The sequence below is a fragment of the Lactuca saligna genome, chromosome 2 (genome assembly GCF_052625555.1).
Source record: "Lactuca saligna cultivar CGN05327 chromosome 2, ASM5262555v1, whole genome shotgun sequence".
Taxonomy (NCBI): domain Eukaryota; kingdom Viridiplantae; phylum Streptophyta; class Magnoliopsida; order Asterales; family Asteraceae; genus Lactuca; species Lactuca saligna.
In genome coordinates this window covers 56,870,596-56,886,993 of record NC_136418.1, presented here as the reverse complement: position 1 = coordinate 56,886,993, position 16,398 = coordinate 56,870,596, and the positions used below count along the sequence as shown (strand labels likewise).

At 36.1% G+C, this 16,398-nt stretch overlaps 1 protein-coding gene across 1 annotated transcript; it reads right to left on the bottom strand.

Moving 5' to 3' along the window:
• Positions 1-10,803: 10,803 nt before the first annotated feature.
• On the bottom strand, positions 10,804-14,584 carry LOC145029747 (uncharacterized). Its single transcript, XM_078978221.1, has 5 exons — positions 14,265-14,584; positions 14,153-14,213; positions 11,450-11,506; positions 11,231-11,320; positions 10,804-10,848 (listed from the first exon to the last, which is right to left on the bottom strand). Exons 1-5 carry the CDS (start codon positions 14,582-14,584, stop codon positions 10,804-10,806), a joined length of 573 nt encoding a protein of 190 aa, XP_078834347.1.
• Between the last annotated feature and the right edge of the window lie 1,814 nt (positions 14,585-16,398).

The window sequence follows — 16,398 nt, the reverse complement described above, 5'->3', positions numbered from 1 at the left end:
ACTTAACCCATTAAGTCCAATATTGCTTTTAGGTTAATTTTTGTCAATGATTATTATTTAATATTTCAATTCTATCAAATAATTCCCATGTGTGTGTGCCCGACCAATTTCCCTCAAACTAAGGGTTTTATGCCATTGGTGTTTTCCAAACCCAAATTAGGGTTTCCTACCCAATACTAGTCCATTAGTCAATCGGTTGGGCTTTTAGGTCACTTTGGGCCCCATTGGGCTCATTAAGATTTTATTAAGTCAATTAGTCTTTATTGGGCCCCAATAAGCCCACTAGAGTTTCATTAAGCCCATTAGGGTTTCAAGCATCCCAACGAATCAATACCACAACGCAAAGCACACCACCACCCGACACGGCGGTCGGTGGCGGCAGGAGGTGGTAGCCACCACCCTATGGTGGTAGTTTTGACTTTCTTTCCACTATCCCATTTGTTACAGTTACAATACGATCCAAAAACACACACATATACTAATAACACACACACACCTAAAATACACAAAAACACACACAACCACCTTAAGGTGGCTGGCAGCAGATGGTGGCAGCCACCACCCTATAGTGGTGGTTGTGGTGGTTTCTTCGGATCTCCGGCGGTCTCATCCCATCACAATACACGGACACACATCTCATGCCCAAAAAACAAATCCAACACCCATTGAGGTGGGTGGCGAAGGCAGCAGCACAAGAAAGCTAGCAGCGACGACGACCATGGCGGCGGATGGCGTTGAACGAAACAACCGGCAGCAACAGCATAATCGGCGGCAACAACACCCGTCAGGTGGTCATCCGACGGCGACAAGAGGTACTCAACTCGTTGGCCCTTCGGTTCCAACATAGATGGAGGCAATGTAATAGTGAAGGATCTAACCATTTACGAACCACACGTGGGGTTCGGGTTCTCGGCTTGTTGACAGCGGGTGAGACGGTGGAGTACTCGGTGATTCACATAGCAGCAGCGAGGAGGCACGGCGATGCTAAAATAGTGGCGTCCGATCTCGACCGAGCAACTGGAGAAAAAGGAGAAGAAGTCAGTGGCGTAAGTCATAACAATAGCCATTAGCTTTGCCGGTTGGAAAACATATATAAACAGGGGTGATGGTGCGACTTGGAGGATCCGGTGGCATAAGGTGGCGGCTGGAGGGTGTGTGTAACACCCAAAGTCTGGAAGGCCAAGAAAGGAAAGAAAACCCTAATTTTAAGGGGCGACTCGGTGAGTCCAAGGAGGAACTCGGCGAGTCCGAGCGGGATCCGGGTCGAGGAGTAAGTGACCGACTCGGCGAGTCGGCCAAGGGGACTCGGCGAATCTGGTCTGTGCGAGGAAAACCCTAAATTCGGGACATGGAGCCTATTTAAGCGCCTCATTCTCTTTCCTAGGGTTCCTTTACTGCCTCTCTAACCCAGAACACCAAACCTTAGCTGCCACATCCATTGATTGAGCCAATTGTTACCTTGAAGAGTGCATTAAAGCTTGGAGAAGGAAGAAAGGATCTTGGAGGTGCAAGAAGGGGCTATAGATATGGGATTGGGAAGATATTTCTGAGCATTTGGAGGTAATAAACTAGTTCTTGGACTCTTTTGCACCTAGATCTATGTGTGAGTTTTTGGGCTTTTAAGCCATAATAGTATCCATTTGAGTTAGAAGCCAGATCTGAAGTTGCTACTTCGGATCTAAGCATATTATGGTCTTGAGAAGCATAAAGTATCTGCCCTTGAGTTGATTATGGAGCCTCTTTGCCTTAAACCCTAGTTTATGGTGTATTTTTTCTAGATCTCCTTCTCTACACGTAAAGTTTGCAACTTTACGTGAGGAATAGGCTTGGGAAGGGTAGATCTACAGTTTGGAGTCCATGCATGACTCAAAAGTCCTCTACATGTATGGGGATATGAATGGACTCGACGAGTCCTTTGAGTGGACTCGGCGAGTAGCATGAAGATTTGGAGGAACTCGACGAGTGGGATGAACCACTCGTCGAGTCAGATGAAGTTGGGCAGGAACTCGGCGAGTTGGAAGAACAACTCGGCGAGTATGTTGAAGGTTGTCTTGGACTCGGCGAGTTAGGTCGCGAAACCCCAAACCCTTTAAGTTGAGACTCGAATCAGTGAGTCGAGTGGAGACTCGGTGAGTTGGACAGGCCAGGACTCGGAATCGGTAGACTCGGCGAGTCATGGACCGACTCAGTGAGTCGAGTCGCGGATGGTAGGACTCTAAACATATGAACTCGGCGAGTCAGTAGGGGGACTCGGCGAGTAGGGTTGACCTGGAAGGTTGACTTTGACTAGGACTTTGACTTTGACCAAAGTTAACTTGGTTGTCTTTCGGGGGTCAGTTAGACTCAGTGTTGCATTGATATTGGTAGCTCGGGGAGCGAGTGGAGCAGGAGTTCAGAGAGTTGCCGGGCAGCGGCTAGTGGGATCATCAGCAAGTTCAGCCAGTGCAGGTGAGTTTCTCTTTGTGTGAATGGGTCTAAGGCCACAATGCCGACCCATGTAGTTATGAGTAGAAGACCCGGGGGTTAGCCCTAGGCACAGTATGCTAGTATGATATTCAGGACGAGGTCCAGTGGTAGCGGGCGGGTGCCCAAGGAAGGGTTTATGTGATAGTCTATACTTGTTGTCTGTGTGATGCTTGAATGTGCCCGGTAGGGAGGTGAGTGTGGGCGAGGTCCTGTAACTCACCAATAGCAGAGTGTGGATGGTGTTCCACATCTCATTAGCAGTAGATCAGGGGCGAGGCCCGAGTTAGGAAAAGAGTGAGTGTGGGATGGGCCCGTATCTCACAATCAGTAGGAGCGTGGACGGGGTTCCATGACTCATTAGTAGCAGGACAGGGGCGAGGCCCAAGATAGGCGAGGCCTTAGGACAAGATCAGTTCGTATGTGTTTAGCTTATGTGTTGTGATATGTTTATGTGTTATTATTTGTTGGTGGGCGAGGCCCTGTGATAGGCGAGGCCTAAGTGAAACAGATCTATATCCGAGCGGGGTGGCCGTTGTATCGGGCGAGGCCCGGGGTAGGGGCGAGGCCCAGGATAGCGGGCGTGGCCCAGTATGTGCAGTATGTGGTTATGTATGGTATGTGGTAGGGTGGGGAAATCACTAAGCTTTGTGCTTACGGTTTTCAGTTTTGGTTTCAGGTACTTCCGGTAGCGGAGGGAAGAGCTCGGGGTGATCGCATGGCACACACCATAGATTAGACAGCCTGGGAATGTTTCACTCTGATAATGAACCTGTGTTTTAGAAATTAATACTCTGATTATGTTTGGATTGATGGTTTTGCTTTAAGTAATGTTTTATTAAAAGAAAATTTTTAGTCTTGAATTTTTGGGCGTTACAGTGTGGAAGTGAAGAAGGTGATGGCTGCACACATTATATCTAGGGTTAGGGTTTCGGGACCCTTAAATACCCGCCTTCAATCAAAAGTTTGCCATAATGGAAACTATAGTCCCTCCCCATAATAATCCCTTCAATCATAGCCCCTAATTTACCCTTCCAACCATGCCCTCTGTAATTCTTTTCAAATCTGGTCCGAAACTTACACTTCAGTCCCTGACTCCATAAAATCCTTTCAATATAAGTCCCGCACTTACTCTTAAACCCTCGGAAATCAAAGTATCTCATTTAGCACCCCGAAACCAACACCCCACTAGTTATTATTTGATTTTGGACAACAATAATATAAGATTATAATATGATTACTTCCCGGGATTGCTGAATTATTATTTAATTACTTCATTTAAATGGGATGTTACAAAACCCTAATTTTTAAGGTTTGTGCCCTATTTAAAGAACATTATGGCCTTAAAACCCTTCACCACTCGAGCCTCCATCCTCATTTCGAAAACCCTAAGTGTGTATGAGATTTTGAAGCTTTGGTTCATATTTTTGGTATCATTTAGTGTTCTTCATAAGAAAAGGAAGATCTTTGGAGTATTGTGGTTGTTGTCTAGCTTGTAGATATGGATTCTTGACATCTTGGAGCATCATTTTGAGGTATAAAGTTCAGATCTTGATGTCTCATTTGTTAGATCTTGATTTAAGGATAGTTTATGTTCTTTTTGGTCCTAAAGACTCGATCTTTGTGATTTTGGAATGCTCCAGAGGTTTGGACTGTCCTTTCAAGCATAATAGTGGGTCTAGAATCATAAAAATGCAATCTTGGGTCTTCATAATCTTCCATGCAAGGGTTTTGGAGCCTTATAGTCAGTGTTCAAAAAGGCACACCATGGCGTGAAGCGTGGATTCGTCGTTACGAAAAGCTTCATAACGTTGTTGTTAGGTGTGATCTTTGTGAGTTTGGAATGAGTCCGAAAGAATTGATCTTTGTGAGTTTGGAATGCTCCATAGGTTTGGACTGTCCTTTCAAGCATAATAGTGGGTCTAGAATCATAAAAATGCAATATTGGGTCTTCATAGTCTTCCATGCGAGAGTTTTGGAGCCTTATAGTTGATTTTGAGTTAGGATCTTGGTGGTGGACTCATTATAGCCATGCATGGCCACAAAGTTTGCAACTTTATGGATTTAGACGTTCCATTATGATTGGATTTGTAGTTTGGACATGAGATCTTAAGTCATTAAGACACTGGTTTGGAAGTTGGTGATCAGCGAGCAAACACCAGGCATTTGCATGGGAACGCCTGACATTCGGACGCCAGTCGTCATAAGGTGGAACGCCATGCGTTCTCAACAGAAGCCCAAGGGATCAATTTTGGGCCTTGTGCCACTAGGGTTTTGGGCTTAGTTTACTTGGGCTTGTATATAAAGGGAAACATGGTCTTTTTCCCTCATCATTAGGGGTGTTCGTTTGGATGGATTGGTTCGATCCGATCCAATTAAGTAAATCCAAATTGATTTCGGTTCTCAAAATATGGGTCCGAATAATCCAAACTAAATTCAAATCCGATCCGATCCGATCCGATCCAATTACAATTCGGTTGGATCGGTTTTTATAATTCGGTTTTCAAAAACTAAAACATTTTGAAATGACATAATTATAATATTATCCCACTTTTATAGAAGAAACAAAAAAAATATTTAGTTGTGATTTAAAATTTATAAACTACTAAGAATGTATATTATAGTTTAATATTTAATAGATAAAGAACTTTTTAGAGAAAATGCATATTAATGTTTTTTATTAGATGAAACTTTTTTGAACTTATTTGAAAAACTAAATTATAAAATTTATAAATAGTTTAGTTATATTAAAAATAAATAAATAATAAATTGTTATTCGGTTTTTTTGGATTATTCGGTTCATATTTTATAAAACAAAACCAATCCAATATCCAAAATAATAATTCGGTTTTGTTGAAAACCAATCCAAAAATCTGAATATCCAAACCAAATAGTCCAATCCAATTTGTCCAATTGGACTATTCGGTTTTATCCAAATAATGAACGCTCCTACTCATCATGATGAGGAATAGACTAGTCCATGGGTTTGGGTTAAACCCTAATTATTGATTGGGTTGGTTTCTGGTTTTTGTTTAGCATGAGGAGCAGTGTTCACCGCGGATCGAGTGTTGTTTCAGTTAACATCAATAGAGGTGAGTTTCCCTCATTGTAGTTACGGGTCGAAGGCACAAAGGCCGGCTCATTGGATTATATATCCTTTTATGTGATAGTATGTTATCGTGATGTAGTAATCTATTAAATCAATATCCTGGTATATAGGATGATGCTATTCTTAGTGATCTGTAGATCTGCCTGATTGTCTGTTGACTGGTTATATGCTTATCTATTATATGTGCACATATTATGGTTGGTGGTTGAGGCTTTACTACTATGTGCGTTAGCCAACAGACCAGGGGCATTCCAACCCGATGGTTGATTGGGCCTGAGGGTATTCCATCCCTAGGATGATTGGACCCATTGCAGATTTGCATTCCAAACCTGGGGTATTCCATTCCGAGGATGACTAGACTCAGAGGTTGATTGGGCCTGGGGTATTCCAACCGATGGTTGACTGGACCCATAATATATTGGCATTCTAACCCGATGATTGATTAGGCCTGGGGTATTCCAACCCGATGGTTGACTGACCTGTTGTATATTGGCATTTCATCCCGATAATGACTGGACCCGGAGGGTGACTGGGTCTACGCTATTCCAACCCGATTGTTGATTGGACCCGCCATGCTGTTATTTGTATATTTTATCTGTTTGTGTTGGTACTTTGGAGGAACTCACTAAGCTTCATGCTTACAATTCTAGTTTATGGTTTCGGGTTCTTCAGAGGATCGTGGCAAGGTGAATGCATGACCGTACACATACTTGGTTTTACGACTGATTGGATCTTAGGGGACTTTCATTTTAAATAATTTTTTGGAAACAATGGTTTTGTAAACACTTTGAATATTAAATAAATTGTTTTGAAAGGTTTAAATTTTTTTTCGAAACGGGATGTTACAAATTATAAATATAAATTTGAATATATATATATATATATATATATATATATATATATATATATATATATATACTATTTTTTCTTTTATTTTTTTCACCAATTTGATATTTTTTTTTTACCTTTTGACCTTTTGTTTTCTCTCTCTCCCCCTATATATATATATATATATATATATATATATATATATATATATATATATATATATATATATATATATATATATATAATTTTAGTTATTTATGGATTTTCTAGCGTTTCTATTTACTTTAATTTATGTAATTGAATTTAAATTCGATAAACCTTTTCAGACTCGCTTTTTCTTTTATTTCCTCATTTGTGAATTGAACCGGTAATATATATATATATATATATATATATATATATATATATATATATATATATATATATATATGAGTGAGATCCGTTAGGAACTCATAGTTTCCAGATTACCTAAGAACAAAAGATGGAGCATTAGATCAAAATTAACTTATTAAAGGCATGATCGTCATCTTAACAATCACATTTAATGTTTAATTTTCTTTTGTTATTGGAAATATTAATAAAAAGTTATAAAAATTGACATAATAAATCAATTTTTGGATTTTTAAAAAATAATTAGTTGTTAAATTTTTTTAAATGGTGATTTATTAATATTTTTTAGAAAACATGAATTTAAAAAAAATTGATTTTTTTTAAAAACGACAATTTTTAAAAAAATAACAATATTTAAAAACACTGTAACACCCGACTCCCATATATAAGTTTTAAAACTTTTATATTCATAATTATAGACCTACTCGACGAGTTAGCTGCCCTACCTTGTCGTGTAGAGAATGATCATGCAACGTGGTTTCTGGAACCTACTCGACGAGTTGGAGGACCCCATCTCGACAAGTAGAGGTTGTGCATGGAAACCCTCATTTTTAGGGTTTGCACCCTATTTAAAGGACCTTAAGTCCTCCTTTCAGCCTCCTTACCACATTTTCATCGTCCCTTTTATAGAGAAACCCTAATCTCCCCATTATGTGAATGTGTGAGCTTGGAAGTCATTTTGGGTGCTCTTTTGAAAGGAAACTTGAAGGTTTAGGAGCTTAGATCAAGAAGAAGGTTGTAGATCCGTTATTTACTTTGTATTGGCAACCAATCTGAGGTATAAAGCTAATACCTTGACTTCTCATTTCTTTAGATCTTCCCTTGTGAAAGAAAAGGGTCATTTCTAGTGCAAAATGGAGTCACTTTCGGGTTTGAGCTTGTAACAAAGACATGATTTTAGATTTGGACTCTTCTAGGCCCCCATAGTCATAAAGTCATCGACTTTATCAAGCTTTGGTCCTTCTCCATGCCCTAAACTTTTTCTTAGACTTAGTTTTGGTGTTTTAAGCCTTTTGAGACCTTGCATGCACATAAAGTTAGCAACTTTATGTGGTATCTACACACTAGGAGTCTAGATCTACACTTTGGAGCCTTGGTTTCGCTTAAAAGAGTCTGGATGAGAAATAGACTGAAAGAACTCGATGAGTTGCATAGTCAACTCAACGAGTTGGAAGAGGGTTTCCCACTTTCTGGATTCTACATGAACTCGGCGATTTAGCGAGATGACTCGACGAATTGGTTAGGGTTTTTCCCGATATTCTGGATATTGCATGAACTCGACGAGTTATTTGGTAACTCGGCGAGTTGACTGGGGTTTTCACGACTTTTTGAGTTCGGAAGGAACTCAACGAGTTAGGTCAACATGGACATTGACTTTGACCAAGGGTTGAACGGTTTGACTTCTGAGTGTATTTTGGTAATTTGGGAATTTATGGAATTGGATCAACGATGGGTGTAGGTGTTTGTGGCTGGAGCCGTGTTACGGGAGTTTGATCTTTCTGTTCCGTTCAACATTGTGAGGTGAGTTTTCCTCACTATACTGACATGGTCGAAGGCACCAATGCCGTCCCTTCTTTTTTGATTGTTATCCTGGTTATTGTATGATGATATGCTTAGTGACCTGTTAGGTCGATATCCTGGTATATAGGATGATGCTATGTTAGTGACCGGTTAGATTGGTATACTGGTATAAAGGATGATGTTATGATTAGTGATATGTTAGATCGGTTTGACTGTTTGTACAAGCTAGCTAGCGTTCGATATATATATATATATATATATATATATATATATATATATATATATATATATATATATATATATATATATATGGATTGTAGTTTGGGGATGGGTTTAGGCATACCTGCTTTGTGCTAAAGGCCAACATACCCAGAGCGGTCGGTATAGACTGCAAGCCCAATGGGGCATATCAGTCAGGCCGAAGGCCCGGAGAACGGTCCAGACAGGTTGAAGGCCCGGTAAGGCGGACTAGACATGCTGAAGGTTCTGAGAGTGGGCCAGATAAACTGAAGGCCCACTGAGGGCGGTCCAGTCATACTGCAGACTCTATATGCATGTTGTTTGTTATGATATGGTTATGGTTTGTATGGCGTTGGTATTTTGTGGGAACTCACTAAGCTTCAGGCTTACAGTTTTGGATTTTATTTCAGGTACTTCGGATGAACGCGAGAAGGCGAAGGCGTGATTGTGCACCTCCTCGTATTTTATGATTTTGATTTCTGTGATACTCTGATATGAAACTATTTTGAAAATATTTTTTAATAAATAATGGTTTTTGAATGTTTGAAAAAGTTTTAAATTTTTATGAATTTTATGGATGTTACAAAAACTGCATTTTTTTTTTTCAAAAAAACTGGAATTTTTTCAAAAAAAAAAAACTGCATATATAAAAAAACTACAGTTTAAAAAAAACCGCATTTTTTTTAAAAAAGTAAATTTTTAAAAATCAGTAAATTAAAAAAAAACTAGAATATTAAAAAAAACTCTAATTTTTTTAACAAAAAAAAAATCAACGTTTTAGGTGCATATATGCATATTTTTTCAATTGCATATATGCATATTTTCTTATACTAAAATATTCGTAAGTAAATCATAAAAAATCTCATTTTTATTAATCAATTTATAAACATAATACTACAAGTATTTTATTCGATACAAAATAAAATATAAAAAAAACTACAAAGATTCATAGTGTTTTCATTTCTTCATATCAAGATTTTCATATTTTCTTCAATTTATCACTTTTCAAATCTTTAATATTTTACATAAATTATACAAAATCTACAAGAAAATTAAAAAAAATTGATTAATGCAAGAACACTCACAAAAAATGCACATGTACATATCATGTAAGATTCACATTTGATTATATCATGTAAGATTCACATATGATTATATAATGTGATATTCACATGTGATTGTATCTTTTAAGATTCAAATGTGAAATTCACAAGAAAATTTAAAAAAAAATAATTAACAAAGAACACTCACACAAAATGTATGTGTGCATATAGACATAATTCATATGTGATTCACTTGTGATTTACATGTGAATCACATGTAATTCATATGTTATTCGGCCAGGTTTTCTTCTAGGGAATCAAGTGGTCGATTTCGAGAGCCTTGGGGTTCCTTTTATAGTTGAGGCTGCTAGGGTTTTCAACTAGGCTATAGGATTTCGACCAGGCTTTCTTCTTGGGTATCAAGTGGCCGATTTCGAGAGCTTTGGGGTTCCTTTTATAGTTGAGGCTGCTAGGGTTTTCAACTGGAAACCCTACTTCCCTTGCTTGGGCCCTAAGCAACACATGGACCCCCACATGGTAAGCCTTGGACGAAAACTCTATGGGCTTCCCATAGATTTCGTCCACCCTATACTAATAGGATCCATTAGCCCAAACTATAACTATTACTAATTTACATAATCAGTCCCCATTCTTTTAAGCAGTCTCTTTGATGACTAAATTAATTTCAAATTAAATTCTGATCAATACTGATTAAATAATATTATTTCTTAATTAATATATTATTCTTATAATATATTAATAAATCATTAATTAACCTCTTTCTCCAAAACTCATCCTTTCAAATTGTTATGGTGAAGGTAACCCAAAAAAACGATGCTACTATCGGGTCAAGTACATACCAATTATAGTTATAGGCTTAGACATCTAATCCAACAAACATGTCCGATTGAAAAGGCAAAAACAATAATAAACACCTTAAAGGGGAAAAAATATCACTGTCATGAACCAACACCTTCATATTAATAGCGCATCACCCAATAGGCTTTCTGTATATTTTAGAACCTATAAAGAATTGCATCAAATAATTTTAAATAAAAAGGTAACAATATAACAACGATTTTATATGATGTCTACAATGATTTTACATCATAAATTTGTAAATAATTGGCATAGTTTTTAACAATTTTAAAGACTTACAACATCTCTCCTTATTGCATCCATCTCCTTAATAGTTTTAGTTGAAAAATTCTAGTCATAATATCGTTCCTTCCACTCGGAGTCGTCTAATTTAATCTGGAAAAAAAAAATAGAAATGAAATTACTTATATACCCTTATATTATCTCAATAATCAGTTTATAGTGTTTGTTCTCAAGTGCCTAAAAAAAAGACTTAAATAAACTAAATACTATAAAATGATGATGTAGTTACTAAAACCACCCAACTTCCATAAACCATTATATAAACTATTCAACATTTTTAGGTTTCTTGGTTGAGATTACCAATCAAATAGAGTAGTTTAAGCTAAAAAAATTATTAACTGTTTTGTGACTAGTTCGCCAAATTAAAGAAATTTCGATCAAAGAAAATCTTCAGATTAAGAAAATTAAACACAAATAAGTAGTATCTGTCACAATCAAAGAAGAATTCAGATCAAAACTGAAGAAACTAACATACCTTAAGAATCTTCCATTTTTGAACATCATATTCTCTCACTCTCAACCTTTGAAGATATCGGAGTAATTCATAGGTGACCGGATTGGGAGTCTTCATTGATTATAGGATATCTTCACTGTATAAATTTAGATGAAAAACAACACATATCAGTGAACTCATTAATAAAACCTAGTGAAAAACAATTCTTGATTACCAACAAAACACGGAATGTTGACAGACCTTCACAACACCTGTAGCTGCAGCAAGATCCTCCTTTGCTTTGTTTCCTGATGTACTCTGAAAATTTAAGATTCAACAATCACTTTACTTATGTCACCCCAATCAAGTAAATGAATGGAGACATTATCATATAATTAGTTTAATATTAACCAACACTTAAAGGTGTAACTATCTTAAACTTAAGGGGAAAATAGAAATAACAAGTGAGAAAGTATAGATTACTGGAGGTGGAGCGTAGAAAGTCAACGGAAACAAGCAGATGATGTTGTACTTAAATATTTTTGGTATTTTTCTTTGATGCATTTCATCTATCACCTTTGGTGCACCCTCTTTTTTTTTTTTTTTTTTTTTTTTTTACCAGAATGCACATTCAATATATCCATTTTCTTGACCTTAATTATAGCAACTTTAGAAAATTAAGGGATAAAGGTGATTTGTTGATAATTAATGTCATTGATAGAAATATTTTGTAACAGAGCAAAATTGACATGTCTGGGCTTTGAAGATATCCATTTAACAACGGGATGAAGAAATCGCTTAATTCTTTCGTTATTGCAGGCTATTTACATCATTTTATTACTTGTTAACGTTTGTGATTCAGTATGCATATTAGAAAGTGTAGATCACTACAAGATTCAGTGAAGCAACAACGGCAGGCGGAAGACGTTCATGGAAGATTGTTTCTAGGTATAACGAATCGATATAACAACGAAGATAGGGTTTGATTTAATAAATGAGGCGAAAATGTGAATCAGTCAATAGAGATGAGGTGGAGACACGAACCGGTCGTCGGAGATGTTAATAAATCAACGAAGATGAGAATAAGTTGCCAGATTTGTTCTCTTCTGATGAACTGAATCGATAGATTGTTGGCGGTGGTGTTAACGAATGAATCATCTATGTCGATTATATATAGATTAACGAGTGTGGATCGTAAATTTACGTTGATCGACGACAAAGCTAGAGACAATCAATGGAGGGAGGTGGGAGGCGGTAGAGGGAGGGAGGAGGGAGGCGATCGATCATCGATGGTGAAGAAATAGATGTGTGTGTGTGTGAGAAAGAGAGAAAGAGAGAGAGAGAAAGAGAGAGAGAGAGAGAGAGAGAGAGAGAAAATGAAAAGTAATTTATGGATTTTAGATTAATTGGTAATTCATATTTTATTTATTTTTAAAAGGATATTTTTATACCAAATTTACCCCTAGGGTCTATTTAGAAAAACCTAAAGTGCCATTAAATTCATTTATAATTAAAATTATGTCATTTTTAATCTAAGCCATATAATTTTTTAATCTAACGCTTCACCTTTAGTTCTCAGGTTTTCGGCAAACTTTGAGTTCTCAAATGATCATTCCTCCCTCCCCCCCTCTCACACTCTCTCTCTCTCTCTCTCTCTCCATATATATATATATATATATATATATATATATATATATATATATATATATATATATATATATATATATATAGGGGCGAGGCTTGTATAGGGCCAGGAGGGCTGTGGTCCTCCTGTTTTTTCATAACTAGCCCACAACTATTAAATTTTTTTACATATTATGCCTAAAACTATAAAATTTGACTTTGTCACCCCCAACCCCCATGCCCGTTCTTCAATATATATATATATATATATATATATATATATATATATATATATATATATATATATATATATATATTCAATTTTCGGCTCCCTAAATCAATACTTCAAACTCCGTCACTCTCTCTCTCTCTCTCTCTCTATATATATATATATATATATATATATATATATATGTTAATTTTTATGCCGTTACGGTTTATGTTTTCTTTTTACTTGGATGCTCAACTAAAACAGACGAAGTTGTTATTTTTATTTATTTAAAATAATAATTAGGTTAAAGTTTATATTGAACTATGTGTTTTAAAATTTTTCATAATTATTATTTAAGATACATGGTTTTGTATACTTTATTTTTGCCTGCAATTGTTTTTTAAAATGCTTAATGAAATATTTCGGCCATTTATGTCCTAACAGAAAGAAAACATGCCAATGACTGTGTGTTCCTATATGTGCATGTGGAGGTAAACTTAGGGTCAAAGCTACTTATAAGGCTGCTGGGTGTGAGCAACATGTTATTACATGTTACCACACCCAATAGGTGCCACATCACCATCCTAGTCATACATGGGTGTTATAACACCAAAGGTGAAAATGGGCAACATCAAATAACATATGAATTAAATCATAAATTATTTCATAATATTTATAACTATATAAATTAAATCATATATTAAAAATAACATTTAAAAAGTAAAAATAAAATTTTAATAAATCCTAAAGTAAAAACAAAAACATTTAAATACCTAAAACCCAAAAAAAAGATGAGAAAATTTCCTTTGTTGACCTAAATTATTCATCTTCAGTACCATCGTAGATATGATCTGCCAAATCTTCTCGAAGTTGCTTTTGTTTTCGTTAGTGATGAATGCCAACAACTTTATGTAAGTATTCTGCTATACCTGGTTGAAATTGAATGTGTCTAAGTTCTGTAGGCGAATACTCCGTAATGTATCATCCTTTATCTTCGATCACCAAGTTATGCATTATGATACATGCATACATAATATCTCGTAGAGTGTCCAACTGATATGGTCATGCCGCATGTTCAACTATGTGTCATTTTGTTTTCAGAACTCTGAAAGCACGTTCCACATCCTTACGTGCTCCTTCTTGTATTCTCTTGAAAAATTTGTCTCTTGGTTGTATCGGGTGTCGAAACACCTTCACAAACATAGACTATAGTGGATATAAATTCCATCCGTGAGGTAATACCTGAACTTATACTCATGGCCATTTACTGTGAAAGGAGCATCCAATGCCTTTTTTGTCAAAAGGTCCTGAAATATTGGTGACTGATCAAGAACGTTTACATCGTTGTTAGAACGCGCAACTCCGAAAAAAGCATGCCAAATCAATAAGTCTTGTGACGCAACAACCTCTAATGCTAACGAAGGTGATCTAAGATGACCACTTATGTATTGACCTTTCCAAGCCACATGACAATTTCTCCATATCCACTTTGTGTAATCAATGCTTCCAAACATACCCGGAAAACCATGTTGTTCTTCTTGAGCCACATATAGTTGTTGCATGTCATTCAATGAAGGTTTCTACAAGTATTTGTCACTGAAGGTTTCAATAACACCTCTCACTAAATTATACAAAGTTTCTTGTGCAATTCGCTAAGACATTCTCATATAGTCATCAATAGAATTAGACGACTCCCCCAAAGCCAAAGCTTTGATTGTAGCAACACATTTTTACAACCCTGTAAAACCTCGTTTACCTCTCGCACCATATCTCATTTGGAAATATTCATACCTAAACATATATTTAATTTGTAAAAACGGATGTACTTGTGTTATCGGAAAAACAATTATTTAATAATCTAAAGAACATATATTTAATTTGTAAAACAAGTGTATTTACGGTACATGCTTTCCATTGCATTGACTATTCGTTGAAACATATTTTTCTGCAAACGAAACTTTTTTTTTTGAAATCGCTTGATTGGTAGACACAATTATTCGAAAAATAATCGTGTACTAGAGGTTTATGCCATTCTTCACGATTCCGTTCAACGTCGCACGTCTGGTCAGTAGTGGTGATGGCTCTGGAAATTGCATATCCGTAGCATATTGGTGCATCATACCCACGGACATATCATCATTGTCGATATCATGATTGTATGGATGGAACGGATCACAAGGATCCATTTTTTAATTAAGTAGAATACTAGAAAAGAAAATGAAATTGAAAGCAATTTGAAATTTTTGAAAGAAATTGTTGAGTTTTGTAGGTAAAATTGAGATACATAATGTGTATTTATATTAGATATAAATAGGGAAAATTATTATTATTATTATTATTATTATTATTATTATTATTATTTAAGTGTGTGACTGTGCAAACAGTAAAAAATGTGACTGTTCCCCTCAAAATGCAAGCCACTTTCAATCATTTCCTTTTGGTACCACCATAACGCCTATTACCGTAACGCCTAAAAACACCACCTCGAGGTGGTGTAGCTGGCGTTATAATGCCGTTTTTGGTGTGCCATGTTGGAAAAATGGGGGTGCACGTTGTTCATTCCCACCCATCTTACCAAGGTGGGTCTTAGGACCCACCTAATTTTTAATTTTTATATAATAAAAAATTAGAACCTACCTTGAAAATATTTAGAGCCTACCTTATAACCTTATATTATTTGATGAAATAATAAACAAGTAATAATAAAAAAAATGTTGGAAGGCTTATACTTCAATTTGCAAAGCAAATGGTTAATATTATCAAAACCTTTCACATATTGGAGATAAAAAGGAAATATATGTTTGATGTTATAAAAATGAATGATGAATGGTTATAAGGAGACCCATTTGTGCAAAGTAATTATTATTTTTTAGCAAAAATCTGATTTTAGTGGTCAAGTATGTTGTAATGTTGAACCCGAATTTTTGAAAACCTGTCGTTTTTTATTTGTACGATCAGACCCGCCACATGTGTTGTTGAGTCTTTGGTGTTTTAAGCTTCACTTAATTTGGAACCACATACGTTTCTAGTCTAATTTCGTCACTGGGTAAACTGTAGGGGTGACAAATCGGGCCATCGTGTCGTGTTTTTGTCTGACACGACAAGGTTTTAAGTAACACGAACACTACACGACACGATTTCGTGTTTTTTTAATTAACACGAAAACGAATCGATTAAAAAACGATTAACACGATACGACACGACAAAGATAAAATAAAATAAAAATTAGTTTATTTAATTAATACTTAAATCATATATAACATGACAAACACGAAAAACACAAAATACAGGTCAGACAAATGCTAAATCGTGTCAATTTCGTTTCGAAATTTGAACACGAACATGAAACGACACGACTTCGTGTTTTTTACACTTG